At 43.5% G+C, this 20,424-nt stretch overlaps 1 protein-coding gene and 1 non-coding gene across 2 annotated transcripts in view; both read left to right on the forward strand.

The window, feature by feature from the left end:
- The window catches only part of ULK4 (unc-51 like kinase 4), a 653,509-nt gene that overhangs the window by 89,308 nt on the left and 543,777 nt on the right, over positions 1-20,424 (forward strand). Inside the window, exons 15-16 of the mRNA XM_069959686.1 lie at positions 3,268-3,443; positions 9,262-9,308. Of these exons, the coding sequence (XP_069815787.1) occupies positions 3,268-3,443; positions 9,262-9,308 (223 nt within the window). The remainder of the gene's footprint in view (positions 1-3,267; positions 3,444-9,261; positions 9,309-20,424) is intronic.
- On the forward strand, positions 16,077-16,268 carry LOC138784965 (U2 spliceosomal RNA). Its single transcript, XR_011361988.1, has one exon. It is a non-coding gene; the product is annotated as a U2 spliceosomal RNA (small nuclear RNA).

The following is a 20,424-nucleotide window of genomic DNA, read 5'->3' on the forward strand; positions in this document are numbered from 1 at the left end:
ACATCCAAAAGATACACAATGAGTGTGCAGCAACGCGTTTCAACGTGACCGTCTTTTTCACAGCTTAAGCTGTGAAAAAGACTGTCACGTTGAAACGCGTTGCTGCACACTCCTTGTGTATCTTTTGGATGTATATGTGTTCGTGATTAATAAAGGATCTTGATTTTACGAGCTTGAGTGCTACAGATACTTTTGGATTGATGTACTGCATGTCCAGCAAGCTCCTGGATTTTGTGTGCACCGCTCCGGATCCTATAAGACACTTCTCTACAAGGTATGAACCACTACCATTGAATAAGCATATTTCTGGTTGAGAGGTGAACCTACTCCTTACTTTTTAAAAACTTAATGTTTAAAATTGTTGTATTACCATCCTTATAATGTTTTTATTTTTGGTTTATGGGGCTATAGAAGGAATAATTTTTTGTGCCATGATCTGTACTTTTAATTGGTAACTTGCTTGCATATGTGCTACTTTTACATCACTTTTTATTCAAATTTTTTTCTGGGTGTGATGTACAATTTTGCCATTTAGTGAGTGTTCGTACACGGTTTACATTGCGAGATTATGAATGTGATATAATTTTATATTTTGAGCAATTCTGCATGTGGTGATAGCAAATATGTTTATTTATTTATAAAATGGGAAAATGGGGGAATTTAAAGGGGAGCTATCATCAGATGGAGGGATGACGATGCAGTGCTCCAATGCGGAGTTTACTCTAATTAATAGCCCGGGACTGTTAGGCCCCCTTCACACGTCCGGAAAAACCACCCGGATTTCCTATCAGGAAATCCGGACGGATTTCCGGATGCATTGACTTTCATTGGACACGGACACCCTTCCGGAATTTTCCGGAGGGCTGTCCGTTCCGGAAAATAGGACCGGATTTTTTAGAACCGGCTCTATTTTCGTCCGGAAATCCGGCCCGGACGCCCCCATAGGAGTCTATGGGAGCGCCCGGGCCCCGGACGCTTTCCTGATGCACATCAGGAAAGCGTCCGGAGTTCCACTCACCTTCCGCCTCTGCTCCTGCTGCCTCTTCACTGCCTCTTCATCCGCAGGTACCCCCGGCAGCCACTCGCGGCACCCCGGCAACCCCCCCCCCCCCCCCCCCCCCAGGCCACTCGCGGCATCCACACCCCCCCCCCCCCCCCCCCGGCGGCCAGGAGACCAGCACAGGTGAGATTAAAACTCCCATCATGCCCTGCTGACAGGCCATGATGGGAGTTGTAGTTCTGCAGCCTGTGGCCATCCAGGTTGCAGAAGTACAACTCCCACCATGCCCTGCTGACAGGTCATGATGGGAGTTGTACTTCTGCAACCTGGATGGCCACAGGCTGCAGAGGTACAACTCCCATCATGTACTGCAACCTGGGTGACCACAGACTGCAGAAGTACAACTTCCATCATGACCTGTCAGCCAAGCATGATGGGAGTTGTAATTCTGCAAGCTGTGACCATCCAGTTTGCAGAAATACATGTCCTATTTTTTTTCTCATCAGGAAATCCTGAAGGTTTTTCCTGATGGTTTCCTGATGGTAAAAAACGGATTACTGTCAGGAAATCCTGATACTTTCCTGATGACATTTAAGGCCTCCTGATCAGGATTTCCTGACAGTAAAAACTGACACGGACGTGTGAATGGGGCCTTAAGGAGGAAGGTAAGATACTCGTCTTCCTCCTCAGCGTCCTTGGTACTATGGGGGGGCTATCAGCAGGTTAGACATTTTTTAACCTTTTGATAGTTTCCCTTTAAACTTTTAATATGGGAAGGGATTTTTTTCTTTTGATGTTTACATTAAATTGTAGTCCCCCTAGGGGACTCCTATGAGCAATACCATGATTGCTCATAAGGATGTACATCACATTGCAGCAAGCTGATCCCACCACCGAACTACCGGCATTTAAAAGGGGCTTTAACGTCTAAAGGCCATGGTTCCTGGCTGCTGAAAGAAGCCGGGTAAGGCACTGTATAGAGCGGTCTTGCATTGTGAGCCCTCTCTGTAGCCTTTAGTATGGCACCATGACGTACTAGGAAATCATGATGCTTTATGGGGTAAAGGGTACTTCAAGGGTACAGGATCTGCTGCATATTTAATGCTGTGTTCAATCACTAAGTTATGTTGATATATGCAGCTTTACATCTGCAGCAGATCCTGTTAGTGTGAATGGACCCTAAGGGTGCGTTCACACCTACAGGATCTGCAGCTGATTTTCTGCAGCAGATTTCAGTTAAATAACTGAACACAGGATCAAATCTGATGCTGTGTTCAGTTATTTAACTGAAATCTGCTGCAGAAAATCAGCTGCAGATCCTGTAGGTGTGAACGCACCATAAGGGTATAAACCCACACACCGTATATGCAGCAGATATGCAACAAAAACGCAGCAGATTTGTTGGTACAGATTTGATGCTGTGTTCAGTTATTTAGATCTAATCTGCTGCGATTTTGCTGCGAGTTTGCTGCGAGTTTGCTGCGTATCGCAGCAGTAAATACGCTGCATATACGGTGTGTGGGTTTATACCCTTAATGAGTATTCTCATCTCAACTAACAGACTCATCCAGTAAACTGTTTTTACAGATACATTTATTTTAGAGTCTTGCCTCCTCCTGATATGCTGCTATTTTCCACACCTTGTTATCAGCTTGTTGTCTAGGTTCCTTAAAGGGGAACTCCAGGTAGAGGTAAAAAAAACTTTTACAGAAGCATAACACATTACTTACCTGTCCAGTTTTGAAACTACCAAAAAATCCATTTGTTTGGGTTTTTTTTTCTCTGTTTTGTGTTTCTGTTCTTCCTGGTTTGGCATTTCCCAGAATGCAATGCTTTCCCTCATGTGATCATCACAGCCCCCTCCAATTACAATCAGTAAAATTAGTGCAGCAGCTGCTTCTGTTAGGTCAGAGATGGTGAATTAGTCAGGGGATTGGTGGATCCAGCCAAGCCTCCTGTGATATCACGCCCTGCCCCCTGTATGCATCATCAGCAAACACACACAGTGTGAGACAGAGGCATGTAAGATTTGTCTCCTAGGGGGGATAGCAGAAGGAGCAGGAGACAATGTGGATTGGCACAGGGGCCATTTTTTCACTTTCTGGATTTCTATCAGCTACCAGTGTGGCAGAACCATACAGATACAGTAATACATTGTATAAACACATCTATATAACTTTTAATGTACTTTTAATAGAAAACAATTTTTCCTTATCCGGAGTTCCCCTTTAATCATCTAATTGGTTCTGTTTGTGGTTATTTCATAGGAGAAAAACTAGCCTCTCTGAAAGAGCCTGAATGGACCGAATTTCTTACACAGATGTGTTCTTTGTTCGATTCTGCTGAGAAAGTGGCACCACGGACAAAGCTAAATCTATTCTGCTACTTGTGCACTGTGTCAGGACATAAAGAAGTGGCCACTAGACTGATCAACTCCCACATTGTGAGTAAATCTCTGTCTATTAATAGCAGGTCTAATTGAGTAAAGCTCCTTTCACACATCCGTGAGCAGCCCGTGATATATGGCCCATATTCTGGCCATATATGAAAGACTGAACACGTATCTTTGATCGAGACCTTCTGCATAAATAAGGCTACATTCACACAGAGCAAAAGGAGCGGATTATGCAAGGAAATATTTCCGCCTGAAATCAACTGACGCTGAATTCCGAGCAGAATATAAGCAGAATGCAAGCAGAATCCCTGCGTATTCTGCTAGGAAAGTGTTCAGCTCGTAATCAGCTCTTGACAATTCAGCGCGGAATACTCGAGGAATCCGCGCTGAATCCGCATGCATTCAGCGCTGAAATTCAGCGAGTATTTGGCGAGTAAACTAGACTATACCAGAACATATACTAGAATCCTCCTCCCCCCCCTTTTCCCCATTTCCGCGCTGATTCAGCGAGTAATTTCCGCTTGTATTACGCTTGTATTCCGCGCTGAATCCGCGCTGAAACAGAAAATCAGAGCCCCATTGATTTGTATAGGCTTCCGCTAGCGGAAGAATGAACATGTTCATTCTTCTGGCGGAAAGCGGATTAGTTCAGTGCGGAAATTCCACTGTGTGAACTGCAGAGCAGAATTTCCATTCAACACAATGGAAATTAGCTCTGCACCTATTTTAACGGCTGAAATTTCAGCGCTGATTCAGCGCAGAAATTCAGCTGCTTTTGCTCAGTGGGAACGAGTTATGATTCCGTGAGCTCTTGATTGGGAAGAGCAGTATTGTCAGTTCCGTAGTTGAAGAGGAACTCCAGGTAGAAGTTAAAAACATGTAACTTCTGCAGAAGCATATAGCATTACTTTTGTTTTGGGTGTTTTTGTTCTGTATTGTGTTTCTCTACTTCCTTGTTGAGCTGTTTTCCAGAATGCAGTACTATTTCCAGAATGCAATGCTTTCCCTCAGCTGTTCATCACAGTCCTCATTTCCCACCCAAAGCTGTTGCAGAACATCTAGGCTGTGTTCACACATTGCAGTTTCATTGTGTTACTGAATTATTTGCAGTGCTTTATCTTTTGTTTGTGTTCCCACCCACACAGCACCCTGTATTCTCTACCTGTAACACCACACAGCACCCTGTATTCTCTACCTGTAATACCACACAGCACACTGTATTCTTTACCTGTAACACCACACAACACACTGTATTCTCTACCTGTAATGCCAATATTTGAATAAAGTAAAGAACTTTTTGAATTGAATTTTTTTTTCTTTTCATTTCATTTCACATACTATAATGAATCATCTTTTATCTTTGAAATTGAGCCCCACAATAAGGACTTAATCTCATATTATGTTACATCAGATATACTGTTTATGCCTCTTTTTTTGTGCAGGTGGGATTGGCAGTGCTGGCTCTGATCCTCTCTGCCGTTAAGCATCATTTACTTGTGTTACTGCATCATTTTTGTGAATACGCTGCAGTACTGCAATGAAGCTCCAACATGTGTGAACACAGCCCTAATTTCACTGCAGACTTCTGCACCATCAGCGAAATGTAAGCAGCTACTTCTGGCTGTTTAGAGATGGTGGATCACTCCAGGAATTGGGGGATCCAGCCAAGCCTCCTGTGAGATCACGCCCTGCCCCCTGTCTGCATCATCAGTGTGCACTCAGCAAACACACAAAATGTGAGACAGAGGCATGGAATATTTGTCTCCTAAGGTGGGAGAGCAGTGGGAGCAGGAGACAATGTGAATTGGCACAGAGACCATTTTTCTTAACTTCCTGAATTTCTATCAGCTAACAGTGTGGCAGAACCGCACAGATATGGTAGTACATTATATAGACACATCTATATAACTTTTAATGTACTTTTTTTCTATTTTTTCTCGTGTGGAGTTCCCCTTTAATGCTGAAAAATTCCACTAGATATGAGTAGTATGTAAGTTGTGTTTTTTTGTTTTTTTTTAGTGAATGTTACTTCACTCTCTAAATTAGAGATGCACAATGCAACATAATTTCGGTATTTCACTGTGAAGGGGATAAATGGTTTATTGCAGACACATGATACCTTTTCATATATCTGTCTGTTCCTCCATACTGTCAAGTCAAAAAGGTTTTTCCAAGCTCCTGAAGTGCAGCAAGTGGAACACCTCCTTGCTTCCCCTTTTATCCCTGCTTGACTGACAGCTGGAAGCTTTGTCTCAATGAATATTGGAGGAGTAAGGAGGCATTTTAACATGCAGCAGTTTAGGAGCTTTGGAAAAAAAAAAAGTTTGTTCTTGAAGCACAGACAAATATATGAAAAGTATTGTTTCTCCTTTACCTAACATCAGTCTAAAAGTATGCAGTTTGGACAGTTAATTACAGCTGACAGATTCCCTTTAACATTTGGGCCCCCTCCTTACAGAGAACATAGTGCATGCTTTACCCAGTGCTTGCGATGTTCTCGGTCACTGAGCCTCCTTCTAGCGCCTAGCCTTCCTTACTCTGCTGACCCCACAATTGGGCGGCCTCCTCCTAGTCGGGGAAGAATGGAACTGACTCAGAAGCTGACACCCTCCATATCCCAGGGCTCCAGATGGCGACCAAATGGTCGCCAATGCGACTAATATTTTGCAAATGGCGCCCAGATTTATTAATCTGGGCGCCATTTGCGACTGGCCCCGGCGGCGGCGCGCTGTCTCTTTAAGTCCGGTCCCCGGCTGATGCGCGGCTGCCGGGGGTGTCCCGTCCTATCCCCGGCTGATGCGCGGCTGCCGGGGTGTCCCGTCCTATCCCCGGCAGCGCGGCGCATCAGTGAGCTGCCTGGGGCCCTGACTTCCGGCACAGGAAGCGCGCGTCAGAGACGCTTCCTGTGTCAGAAGTCACAGCCCCGGCGTACAGGGAGCTCACTGACGGGGATAGGACGGGACACCCCCGGCAGCCGCTCATCAGCCGGGGACAGCGTCCGAAGAAGCAGAGGATCGCCGGGGGAGCGGGTTGTCAGGTGAGTTTGTGTGTTTGTTTTTTTAAATACTGCTTAGCATAGAGGAGGAAGGGGGGCATCTATAATGAGGGGAAGAGAAGGGGGGGGCATCTAAAATGGGGGGAAGAGAAGGGGGGGCATCTATAATGGGGGGGGCATCTATAATGGGGGGAGAAGAGGGGCCATGTTCAAGGGGGGGAGGGGGGGCTATCTATAAAGGGGGAGGGGGGTATCTATAAGGGGGGGAGAAGAGGGGGCATCTATAAATGGGGAGGAGGAGGGGGCATCTATAATGGGGGTAGAGGGGGTCATCTATAAGGGGAGGGGGTATCTATAAGGGGGGAGAAGAGGGGGCATCTATAATGGGGGGGGAGAGGGGGCATCTATAATGGGGGGGGAGAGGGGGCATCTATAATGGGGGGGAGAGGGGGTATCTATAATGGGGGGGGAGAGGGGGCATCTATATGGGGGGGAGAAGGGGGCATCTATAATGGGGGGGAGAAGGGGTCATCTATAATGGGGGGGAGGAGGGGGTCATCTATAATGGGGGGGAGAAGGGGGTCATCTATAAGGGGAGGGGGCCATCTATAAGTGTAGGGCAAACTGGCTGCAGACACTGGGAGATAGATATATGCACAATTATTATTATCAGGGCCCCTCAGGTGTCTGTATTGTAGGGGGTCCCTTGCATTAGTCACTAGGTGGAGAGATATATCTATCTATATACACATCTTGGGGGGGGTCACTATGGCTGCAGTCATAAGTCTAGCTCAGTATGTATAGACTGTTGCAAGCTTTTAAAGGGAACCTGTCACCCCCGGTGCCAGGGTGACAGGCTCCCAACCCCCCGTTAGAACCCCCTATACTCACCTCATCGCGCCGGGTCCCGCTTCTGAAGATGGTCAGGTCACGGATATCTCAGCCGCTGCAGCCTGACGCGCACACTGAGAGATGAGTCCAACACTCATAGAGAATGACGGAGCGCTGGACTCTCCTGTCATTCTCTGAGCGTTGGACTCATCTCTCAGCGCAAGTCGGGCTGCAGCGGCTGAGATCTCCGTGACCCGACCATCTTCAGAAGCGGGATCCGGCGCGATGATGTGAGTATGGGGGCTCTAACGGGGGGTTGGGAGCCTGTCACCCTGGCACGGGGGTCAACAGGTTCCCTTTAAGTTCAAGTTCAGAAGAGTAAGCCTCATTAAAAAGGCTAGCCAAGTGAAGCTGAAGTACTGAGTCAGACTGGATATGGTTGTCAGACTGTATATGGTTTGTCAAGGTTGCAAGTTTCCATTGTTGAACGTTTCAAACTGAAGAAAAGAAAGGATCTAAAGGAGGAGGATGCTGCCGTGGCCTCTGCACACAGTAAGTCCCATTTAACATAACATTAATTTTACATGGTTTAAAATGTTGGCGACCAAATATTCTATTTGGCGCCTAAATTTTTCAGGTTAGGAGCCAATGGCTCCTAGGTAAATTTTTTAGTCTGGAGCCCTGTATCCAGCTAGTACTATCTGCTATCTGTAGGTGACACCCACAGTAATGAACAACATCAGAGATCCCTCCGATGTTGGTCATTTAAAGGTTTACTTTCTACAATTGCAGAATTGAAAAGGGGTTATCCAAGACCACTTACTTACAGAAATGCAACCACTCTTTTTTCCCTCGTTGCTATTAGAGTGCCTATCAATTGGTCAATACATAATTGTACTGACCTAAAGAATAAAGGTAACTTGTCAGATATGCCTACCATCATTATTCCAGCCACACTTTTGGTTTACTTTTATTGTCCTCCCCTTCTGACGACATATGAGCTTTTTTAGTTAATATGCTATTAAAGTTAACTACCCTCAGGTACATCACTCCTATTTTTTATCTTAATCGATTGAAGATGGCACGGTCCTTATTTGGACTTGATGCTGGTTCCCACGCTCCGTGCCAGTCTTTTCCCACGCACCGGCCCGCCCTGGGGCTCTGAGGGCAGGCCGGCAGGTGAGGCGAGGAGGGGCGGGTGCAGGGAGCTACGGGGGGGGGGAAGGGGGCTGCCCGGGTGATTGCTAGATCATCCGGGCAGCCCATAGCATATACCAGCGGTATGCTGCTGCCGGCGCTTCTATTCCACGGAGCAGTGGCAGCAGATCGTTGCTAAATGAGTCATTTCAACAAAGATGAACATCTATAATGATCAGCTGACATAGTTCATGTCGTCTGAGCATTGCCTTCTATTACACGGTGCGTTTATCGGCCGAATACAGACGATAATCGTTTGATGTAATAGGGCCTTAATAGAGCCGTGTCACAGATGAGAGGGTTTTTTGTCACACTGGGGGCGGGCGGCTGCATAGGAAAAGACCGACACCGAGCACAGGAATTGGGCGTCAATTCAAAGTAAGGACCGCGCCACCACCGATCTATTAAAGCAAAAAAAATAGCAGCAATGTAACTGAAGGTATATTTGCTTTTAGCTTATCTCCTCTTTTTCACTGACCTATAGCATCTGCCTACCTTGTTCAACTGACAGCCACTAGATGAGCAGAAGCCAGGCTGGACTTACCTGGGCCCTTGTCAGGTGAAAACCGTTTTTGTAGCTGCTATGATCAATAGCAGTCTTAGCATTTAAAGGGGTTGTCCAAGGCCGCTTACTTACAGACAGAAATGGCACCACTCTTGTCCTTGGTGAAGTTAAGCAAAATTGGTGTCATAGTCCAAATTCTGGTATCGAAACAGTCCTATTCTAAGTAAAACCCTTTCCCAATATTTCTCCATTCTGTACTATAATGCAGTTTTGTTTTGTTTTTAAATGCTTTATGGTAAATTCATTTTTAAACTTTTGTCTTGTTTTCTACATTTCAGTTTCCATTACTTATACAGCAACTACATTGCGCACAAAATTGGGACATGTAAGTAGAAATTTACATAGTTTTTGCTTGTGTTCAATGTTATTTACAAAAATATTTTACTTATGCCCACCTCCTCTAATGCTCTCTCATGACTATGTTTGGCTTTATTTGAGGAACACCTAGTTGTTGCCGCATAACTTCTTTGCTTCAGATCTGGTAGGCCGGCACTCACTTATTGCGCAATCCAATAATCGTGCAGCCAGGGCTTTAATCAGTGGGCTGCACATCGTTTAATGGTGTATTAATTTTTTGACATGTTTAAAGGCAGTGATCTGCTGCCGAGCTAGTTCTTCTGTTTATGGATGTCTCTATTACACAGGGAGATACCTGCCACATTTGGAAGACAATCTCTCTGTGTAATAGGTCCTTAAGTTCACAGTGGCAAACTGAAAAAAGCCTAGTACTTAAAATCCTTAATTTGAGTCGCGGCATATATATTTTTTAACTTTTTTATTGAAGTCAGTGGGGAAATCTACTATAAATGTGTAGCATTTTCACAGCATAAAGGGACACGTTGCTAATTTAAAATCAGATGAAACCAAAAAGCCCCCCAAAAATTACAGTAAAACTTCCAAGGTCCAAAAACACCAAACCAAACCTGGACCAGAAATGGACCAAAGACAGACCTATAGGAAAAGGTAACATAATTTTTATTAAATTGCATCATAAAACACGTATAAGTCACAAATAGACAAACACAAAAATCAAAGAAAATCACATAAAAAACTGGTAGCCTGATGACAACAGAATAGGAAAAACAAAAAAAGATGGTAAGGGTCAGGAGCAGAATAGCATGTGGCACTTTAGTGTGGTAAGAAAAAAAAATCTTCAAAGTGTCACTGTTATAACTTTCAAAATCTAAATCAACAGTAGATGTGAAATAAAGCAAGTTTGCCATATACATTCATTATTTTCTTTGTTATAATGCTGTAGAACAAAGCTGAACTTACCAGAAATCCAGGTCCAGTCTCCTGAAGGCAGATTTTCTGACTTGTGCTGGTTGAAAAAAAAAAGAGACTCAACAGAGGAATTCCAGCCAGTACAGAGAGTCACAGCTAAATGTGTCCATCCGTCACATGACTGCCTTCTCTCTGTGAATGCTTAGATGGCCTGGGAAACACAGGACTTCCTGTTTCCTGTTTTTTGAGAAAAAAAAATCAGAAAACAGGAAGTGCTGTGTTTTCCATCATAATAATAATAAAAAAAAGAATGTAAATTGCAAACTTGCTTTATATCACATCTACTGTTCATTTAGATTTTCAAACTTATAACAACACTAACACTTCAATTTTAGACCACGGCACACAAACACTGTACCTAGCCTAACACACAGAAACAAGTCACTGTGCACTCATGCAAAGAACTCATCATATATTGTTAAGCATATTTCCATAGTGGACCCGTTCATTGTAGTCCCCAAACTGAGTAATTGGGTAAAAAAGTTACCCGCCAGACATGGCACATGCAAGGTCCTGAACACTTATAAAGTAACAATCTGCTCAACATAGACACCCCAAACTTTACCTGATGTACATTTCGCACAAAAAGGCTTTTTCAGTCTGGATTTTCTTTTCTCTCCAAAGGGTGTATGACATTTCGTAAAGGGGTTTAATAGAATATTCTATCAACATCTGATCAGTGGGGGCGCTGACATCCGGCACCTAAGCCAAACAGCTATATGGCAGAGGCACAGCAAACAATGCAAAGGAATATTATAAAAAATGTACAATAATAATAAGGTCTGAAATATATTGACTAAAGATGAGCAAACATTTGGCAGGTTTGGCAGGTTTGACGAACTTTTGAAACAAATTTCAGTTTAGATTAAACCTTAAAACGCACTAAAATGGCTGTTGGAAACAAAAACCGTCATAAGTAAATATGCACAAAAGAAGCTTTTTGAGTGGAAGGCAATCTGCATGCATGGGGATTGCATCTGTGCAAAGTTAGCATACAGAAAACTGTGCTACTGCATGTTTTTTTAAAGTAATATAGTTAGAGGATTAAGCAGTTGCATACATTTTAGTTTTCTGTATGTTAGCGTTGCATAAACACAATCCCCTTATATGCCAATTGCTTTCTACCCTGCCAGCTTCTTGTGTATATATTTACTAAGGCTGGTGCCATGCTCTGTCCTTTTCCAGTTGGTACCCAATCGTCCTGCCATCTTGACATTAATACAATGTGCTGAGGCATCCATGTCAGGATTACATACTGGGGATTTGTGTCGCAATTGAGTACTGAAATTTGCACTCTAGTCGCCCTATGAGTATGCAGACTATTGAGATTGTGAGATAGTGATATCCTCCTGCTGTATCACAGTAGATGGGCACAGTGGTGCTGGTTGACAAGGTGCAGAACTGCTTTTCAAGGCATGATTAGTCGTGCGTCTGGGCCCCATGTACAATCACTGTATTGTTTGTACTGTTGTGCATTGTTATCAGCTGCACATTCCCTATTTAGACAGAAAGATGGCCAACAACAATGATTTTACTGGATGCGTAAAAGATCCAGTCAGATGATGAGTGAGTGTTTGCATGCTTGTCAATGGATGGATAGCCATTTTAGGCAGGCCCATTATTGATTAAATGAGCATTCCTAGGAACACTAGCTATTATTGGCTTTGTAAAAGAGCCTTACTTAACACACGTGCTTAAAGTGTCACTGTCGTTTAATTTTCTTTTACAGAGAATCAATAATACAGGCGATTTTAAAGAAACTTTGGAATTGGGTTTATTAGCTGAAAAAATGCATTTTTATCATGAAAAAGCAGTTTGAAGCTCTCCCCCCTGTCTTTGAGAGGGGAGGGGTGAGGGAGATGAGGCCCAAAACAGGACAAACAAAGAGTTAAATTACAGCTACATCACTGGGCTTATCTCCTCTGACAGTCAGCTCTGACCTGAACTCAGCTTTCATGCAGCTCCCCACTGTGTAAATCCTTTTTCTCTGCTCTCTGCTGCCGACTAATCTCCCTCCTCCCCTCATCTCTTCATAGACAGACAGGGGCATGTCTGATGCAACAAGACACAATTTACTGATAATTTGCAGTGAATGGAAAGGAGGAGGGATGGGGGGGACCTGGAAAGAGTATTTCAGAATGCAGATAATGCCGTATTTGCCTAATAAACGCAATTACAAAGTTTCTTAAAATCGCACGGACTATTGATTTCTGCAGAAGAAAAAAAATATTACAGTAAACCATGCCCGCGTGCAGTCCGTCAGTGGCTGCACGATTTTTTTATGGTAAGACTCACACAACTAAATGACCTGCAGCATTTAAAATTTGACCATTCAAAACTAAGCATTATATAGAGTTATAGTCTCCAGGTAACCATCTTCCTCTGATGAAAGCTGATGGAGCATCAACAAGAAATGTCCTAGTGCGTTTGTAGTACAGTGTAGTGTATCTCCTGTTACTAGCCAACTGCTCAAATATAGTGATGTGCTACCTAGGGAGCAAAGATCATTCCAAACAACCGCATTACATTTTTGAAATGACCTTGTAATGAATATGAACAATGAGGTTGTCTGTTTTCTTCTATCACATTGCACTTGGTTGGTTTTTACTACATGTTTTACTTAAAGGAGAAGTCCGGCCAAAATAAATTTTTGATATGTTGTTACTTATGAAAAGTTATACAAATTTCTAATGTACATTAATTATGGGAAATGCTCATATAGGGCTATTTCACTTAATTTAGTAGATCAGGAAGTGTTAGAATTATCTCTGAAGAAGTGACGTCACGACCCAGGGTGTAATTCCTATGGAGTGTCCAGCAGGGGGCGCTCTCTATATAGAAGTCTATGGGACTTTATTGTTTCTATGGGTTTCTATGTAATGTAATGTAATGTAGTGTACAGTGCTTTATTGAATGAGTACATCTATGGAATACTTTGGGGAGCAAGTGTCCCTGCTCCCCAAAGTATTGCATAAATGTATTAATTCAATACATTCGGATATCACAGCAAGCCCGCCGATCTGCCGCATTTCCGCCTCATTTCCGCCGATCCGCCGCACGCCGATCCGCCGCATTTCCGCCGATCCGGACCATATACATTGAACTACAGCTCCCATCATCTGCTTATAGTATGAACCGGTGATGGGAGCTGTAGCTGGGTAATGGATATGACATGCCGCCGGGCGCAGGGGGAGCCGCTCAGTACACAGCAGCTCTCCCCCCCTCCTCCTCCTCCTTCCGTGATAACTTCCGCCTATACCAATGCTGACTCCCTGTCTGGCCGCCGCTCTCCGCTCTCCCCCCCATACATACCGGCTCCCGATGCATCCTGGTGTCCCGCGCTGATAGCCGGGAGCCGGTATATGTGAGCGGAGAGCGGCGGCCAGGCAGGGAGTCAGCATTGGTATAGGCGGAAGTTATCACGGAAGGAGGAGGAGGAGGAGGGGGGAGCGCTCCTGTGTACTGAGCGGCTCCCCCCTGCGCCCGGCGGCATGTCATATCCATTACCCAACTACAGCTCCCATCACCTGTTCATACTAGAAGCAGATGATGGGAGCTGTAGTTCAATGTATATGGTCCGGATTGGCGGGAATGCGGCGGATCGGCGGAAATGCGGCGGATCGGCGGGCTTACTGTGATATCCGAATCTATTGAATTAATACATTTATGCAATACTTTGGGGAGCAGGGACACTTGCTCCCCAAAGTATTCCATAGATGTATTCATTCAATAAAGCACACTGTACATAACATTACTTTACATTACATAGAAACCCATAGAAACAATAAAGTCCCATAGACTTCTATATAGAGAGCGCCCCCTGCTGGACACTCCATAGGAATTACACCCTGGGTCGTGACGTCACTTCTTCAGAGAGAATTCTAACACTTCCTGATCTACTAAATTAAGGGAAATAGCAGTATATGAGCATTTCCCATAATTAATGTACATTAGAAATTTGTATAACTTTTCATAAGTAACAACATATCAAAAATAAATTTTGGCCGGACTTCTCCTTTAATGATGCTTTGTTCTGTGCCTCACCTTTTTTGTTTCCTGTTCCATAGCCTTATTGTGATCCATTATGCTATTCTGTCAGTGAGGAGACTTTTTGGACTGACCTTACTAATTGTTAACATTAAGCTGGTTTGTCTTCATTCTTGCAGACGTGCTAAGGTGGTTCGGGTCATTGGCTTATTGGCTTGCACACACATCAGAGCTTAAAGAAAAATGTTCCTGTCATAGAGGTAAATTTCATTTTCAAAGATTACTGTTCAATTAGTTGTGGCCTTTTACAAAGAAAAGTTTTTCCAAGCATAACATTTTTCAGGAACAAATATTATAAAATAGAAAACCTATAGCTTTGTTCTTTTAATACACCATGTTACGCCTGGAGCAGAACCTAAGGTGTTGCTGTACAACGCAGAAATTCTTCTTTTTTTGGCTATTGCTTGCACCAGCATCTCAGGGCCAACCAGCATGGAATGTCACCAGATTTAGGGTATATTCACACCCTATGTTGCCCAGCTGCAGCCACTGATTGGCTGGGCGGGAGAGCAGGACGCCAGACCCGTGCAGCAAGGACAGGTAATGTATGCTTACAGCGGGGGAGCAGAAGGGGTTAAGGGCGGTATAATTACATACTCGCTGCGTTCGTTTAGACCGCAGCAAGTATGTAGTGTATGGGAACTGCCAGGACCTGCTGCGAGCCCGTCCGTGTGAATATACCCTTAAAGGGAATTTGTTATAACATGTTTCTTTTTTCATTTTTCATTTTACTATCTATATTTTAAAATAAACCTAAAATCTTTCAGTGTACAACCTAGCCACTAGGTCTAAAACTAGGCTTTGACTTCCTGTTCTATACAGATCACTTAACAGAAGTATCCTCCTTACCACAGACAGGAATACAGTGAAAGAAGGCACTAATATATAGATAGTGATGCTGCCAGCTCAGACTCCCCCCCCCCCCCCCCCCCCCTTTAGCGAAAAACTTCTTGACACGTCTCAGAGCATACACTGAAACTTTTCAGCTCCTGTTTATTGTTGCCTAGGAGATCCATGGGCCTTTCTGTAAAACATACAGTATCTTAACTTGTACACCCGGTAAAATATGATTATATTGTTATTTACATCAGTTGCAAAAATTTGAATTCCATCTTGTACTATGATCCCTCTGAGTTGCCCAAACTATTAAGAGTCAGAAGAATATGTTTGGAAGAGCTAACTGCATAGAGCCCAGGACACAGTTAAAATAATATTCTGAGGACCACAAAATATTTCCCAGTTTTAATTCAGTAGGCTAGGCATAGGTAAAGAGGTATTCTCAGCTGCCAAACCTACCCCTCCTGCCTGCTTTCACTTTCTGCTTTGGGTGAGGGCAGGCATCTCCACAGTAATTGGTTGTTCTGGCCACCAGCACTGTGCTCCTCTGCTTTGCACTCTTCTGTTCTGTTCAACTCTGCCAGCTCCTGTCCTGACAGCTCCACAGATGAATTACTGCAGATGAGGTGGCCCAGGGCAAGAAGCTGAACAAAAGAGGGAGTCACCAGCCCTGCCACTGATAACACAGAGAGGTGGTCAGGAACCTAGACAACACTTGAAAATTTGAGGCCCCGCTCAGATTGTCTAACAGGTAGACAGAGCTAATAAGATAAATAGAACCAACATGGTGGCTGTTATTAATTGGGGCACAATAATAATAATTTTATTTTTGTATCGTGGCAACATATATCAAGCCACTTTTCAATCTGGAGGTACATGCATTGACAGAGACACACATAACCATCAAGTCAACATGAAGAGTGAGATCGCTTCTTGCCCTTTTGGCTAAGATCAAGTGTAGTATCTGTTCTTACCAGTTTAATTTCTGATACGTCCCTTATCTGTGGGACCATATATTATGTGAGTTTTTTTAGAACAGGAGATGAAAAAGAGCTTGCTCTGTCCTCTCTAGGTATTGACCTGGTATTGCAGTGCTTCCAGGTTCAGTAAATTAAAAGAAGGAAAAAAAAAAACAAAACACAAAGAGTTAGGGCCCTGCTCACGACAGCTTAAAATCTTTGCGGAAACTGTTTAGGACAAAAGGTAGAAGCTAAAAGGCTAATTTCTACATTGGTCCCACTGCCTTTTTAAAATAGGGTAGTGCATGTGTAAATAGCACAGTGCTGGTGCTTACTGTATACTATTAAAATAAGGATTTAGTGCATATTCACTTTGGTCCTAAAATCGGCATTGGTGTTATACAATAAAAGATTTATTTTAATGCACAGCAGTCTGTTGATTATTTCCTTATAGCTGCAAAAGATATTTTTTTCTGTTCATTTTTTTTGTGCAGTGTCATAAATACTAAAAACGTGCAATAAAATGTAATGAAGATATTACAGGGACTTTAGCCATACATTTTTTGAATATAGAGCTGATGGTAAGGTGACGCTTTATTTTAAGACATGTGAAGTCAATTTCCACTCCCAGATATCATAGGCATAGTATATTTCCTGAATATCCTCCGTTTGGGTATGTAGACATTTTGTTGGCATTTCACGATGCATCCATCTTAAGAGATTTGGCCATAAAGTTCTCTCAGAGCGGAAAGTGATTTATAATTCTCCTGTTTAGAATACTCTTAACACCAGTAATTCAATGTTTGGGATTTAGATGTCACATATACTGTGGATGTATGCCAGTTTGAGGGTTTTAGACATTTAGGACAATGTTATGTTACTGTGTAATCTTGTATATCTGACTACCTTAAGGGTATATTCACACGAACGGGCTCGCAGGAGCGATTCTCGCTGCGAGCCCGGCGGTCCTGGCGTTCCCATACACTACATACTTGCTGCGGTCTAAACGACCGCAAGCGAGTATGTAATTCTGCCGCCCTTAACCCCTTCTGCTCCTGGCCGGCTCCCCCGCTGTAAGCATACTTTACCGGTCCCTTGCTGCACGGGTCTCGGCGTCCTGCTCTCCCGTCCGGCCAATTAGTGTGTTGTCCAGCCGCGCCACTGATTGGCCGGACGGGAGAGCAGACGCCGGACCCGTGCAGCGAGGACAGGTAAAGTATGCTTACAGCGGGGGAGCCGGCCGGAGCAGAAGGGGTTAAGGGCGGCAGAATTACATGCGAGCCCGTTCGTGTGAATATACCCTAAAGGAACTGAGAAAATGCCAAACTCCCCAAACTACTTTATTAGTAAAAAGCTCAAAGAGCCAGTTTCCAAATCTGTGATTGTGATTTTGTTATTATTATTATTATTATTATTATTATTATTATTATTATTATTTTCATCTTTCTACAAACTTGAATTCTCCACTGTGAGCCCCCAATACTGGAGTCTGACTAGTCCTCTCCATTATCGCCAAGCTTAGTAGTCAATAATAGAAGGATAAAATTTACAGATTTGAAATCTACATCTTTTGAGCTTTTTACTGGTTAATGTAGTTTAGGAGTTTTTTAAAGTCAGAGGTCCCATTTACAGGGGTCCTTCTACTTTTGGACACAGTATAACCGTTTAATTTTTCTTGCCACTCTTTCTACTACCAACTTGCAGTTTAAGGTATGTTCAGACTGAGCAAATCAGGCAGAATTCCACATGCGGAACTTCCGCCGTGGAATCCGCGTGCTTAGTGTGTCATTGCCCGTCTGTGGGAGAGCGCGTGCTCCTCCGCTGCCGCGGCTCTCCGTTTGAGGAAGTACATGTCACTTCTTTGAGTAGAGAGGAAAGGAAGCAGACGCGTGCTTGCCGTCTCATTCACTCACTGTAGGACACTGAGCATGGCGGAATTCGCCTTATTTGTGAATATAGTCTAACAATTAAAATTTTGTTTAGTGTTTTTTTTTGTTCTAATTATTTATTGAATTGATGGTAGCTTAAACTTTCAGAGAGCAAAGTCCTCATGAGGGGTTGTTGCAGCAGTAGTTTTTCTAGTATCTGTGTATTTTTTTGTTTAGCTCTTCCACAAGCTCATCTATTGATGATAATTGGTTCCTTTTTTTTTTTTTTTTTTTTTTGCTATTTTGCTATTTTGTGAATCATACCACTACACCTGCATGAGTCCTCCACACGATGAAGGGGTTATGTATTTTCAGAACCAAAACAAATTGACGCTGATTTCTTGTGTAATAGTAATTAAATGTAGCCTTAGTTCTATTCTCGGAGGCTTTTTATGTGCTGGTTGCCGCTCATGTTGCCCTAGAAGGAATTTTTTGAATGATTTATTGCGGGGGTCGCTGTAAATTAGCAGTGGACTCTCTGGCTGAAAGTATCTGTTGCATAGGAACTACTATCTGTTGCTTGTTCATCTGGATGAGGAAATATTGTCATCATGAAGTCCAGGCTTCTCTGGAAAGGTCACTTCTCTTTTCCTATATCACCTTCTAAAAGCCCTTCTATTATATATCCATAAGGAATATTGCTTTGAGTTTTCCTATCACAGTTTCCATATAATGCTAGTATTCTGTGCCCTCACATTATAATGAAATCTTAGTACTGTAAAGTAAGGACTCAATGATTGTTTGCAGCAATAATGTTACATGTTATCTTCATATATTAATTCAGCAACTTCATGAATGTGACATTTAAAAGGTTGTAATAAAAAGAGCCAAGAAATTCTTAGATCACTATAAGGATATTGGTATACTGTATAGTTCCTAGCAATGATATAGTATAAATGTTTAATAGTCCAGCAATGAAGCTGTTTTTCCACATAAGCTTGTGGTGACCCTGTGACTAATTCTGACTGTTACACAGTAGAAACAGCATGTCAATTGGCAAGAAAAAAATGGTACCAAACATAAAAACTAGGGTTGTGTCCATGATAAGTAAACAGCATACAATTCATTACAGTTGTATTGGTAGGAATGTTTTCTGATACTTTGTGGATTTAATTTGTGTACATAAAGGTCGTGTTTATTGTTACATTAAGATGCTATTACGATTAGAAAAAGCACTGACTTCGTTTTCTAGCAGCACCACCCGTCTCAAGTTGTGTATGGTCTTACATTCAGCTTCATCTCTAAAATGGAGCTCAAAACCTGCAAAACCACACCCAAAACGAGGACAAGAGTGGTGCTGTTTTCAGAAAGAAAGCGTAACTGTCATATTTTTTTTTTTATTGCAGAAATCAGTAGTATAAGCGATTTTAAGAACTCTGTAATAGTTTTTTATCAGCCACAAAAGCTTTTTCTGTACTCAGAAGCAATCTCCGCCTCCCACCTACTTCTTATCTGTGCATTAGCAGCAAACACGTCTTCATTACAGAGAAGCCAGTGAAGACGGGTTCTGCTCTCTCCATTCTAGATCCGTATGGAGGGGGAGGTGCGGGGGAAGATAGGGAGCAGGAAGAGGTGATATGAAGGTCAGCTGTTTGTAGACGTCTGGGCACCTAAATGCTGGATTCAGAAGGTCATGCTTATCAAGGGCCGTTTCTAGCAACCGTGCAGGGCCAGGCTATGGCACGAGGCGCTGACAGCTAGGGGCGGCCCTCCTCACTGATCAGCATGGCCGGCATTGTCTGTGCGGAGGCCGGGCATAGACTCTGTGTGCCCCTCACACTGCACCTGGCTCCCTGGGGGCTATTTTTTGCGTCCTGTTCAGATGAAGGCTGCAGGGAAGAGGAGAGAGGAGGCAGCAGCAGAGACCTTGGATACTTCATGCTGCTCTGCTAGGATCGTCACACAGGCAGCAGCTCCCATGTGACAGTCCTCTTCCCACCAGGCCCGCCCTGAATACAGCGAGGAGAAGCAGCCTGTAATCCTGCTTCTCTCTCCTATTCAGCTGAGTGTGTGGGGGTGGGGGACTGGAAGACATCGGCAGTGTCCGGCCAGGTATGTGAGTGAGGGGGGGTGGAGGGTGGAGGGAGATGGGCAGCTTCACCTCTCTGGAGTCTCTACTTTCTCCTATCAGTCACAATTATTGCTGAATAGTTTAACCCTTACACTGCCTGCCATAAATTAGTAACCTGTGCATGCAATGTAAAGGTTAATTTACTGCAATAAGTGTCTGATGAGGAGAAACTGAAGGAGACAGAGAAGTGATATTCATAGTATAGGGCCATATTGCTACCGCCTATATATTAGTAAGGACCTTTTACATGCCCCATATGCATTCATTTACAACCAGGCTGCTGTATGGGTTCGTACAGCCATTTAAATACTTACT

This window comes from Dendropsophus ebraccatus, chromosome 2, assembly GCF_027789765.1.
Source record: "Dendropsophus ebraccatus isolate aDenEbr1 chromosome 2, aDenEbr1.pat, whole genome shotgun sequence".
Taxonomy (NCBI): Eukaryota; Metazoa; Chordata; class Amphibia; order Anura; family Hylidae; genus Dendropsophus; species Dendropsophus ebraccatus.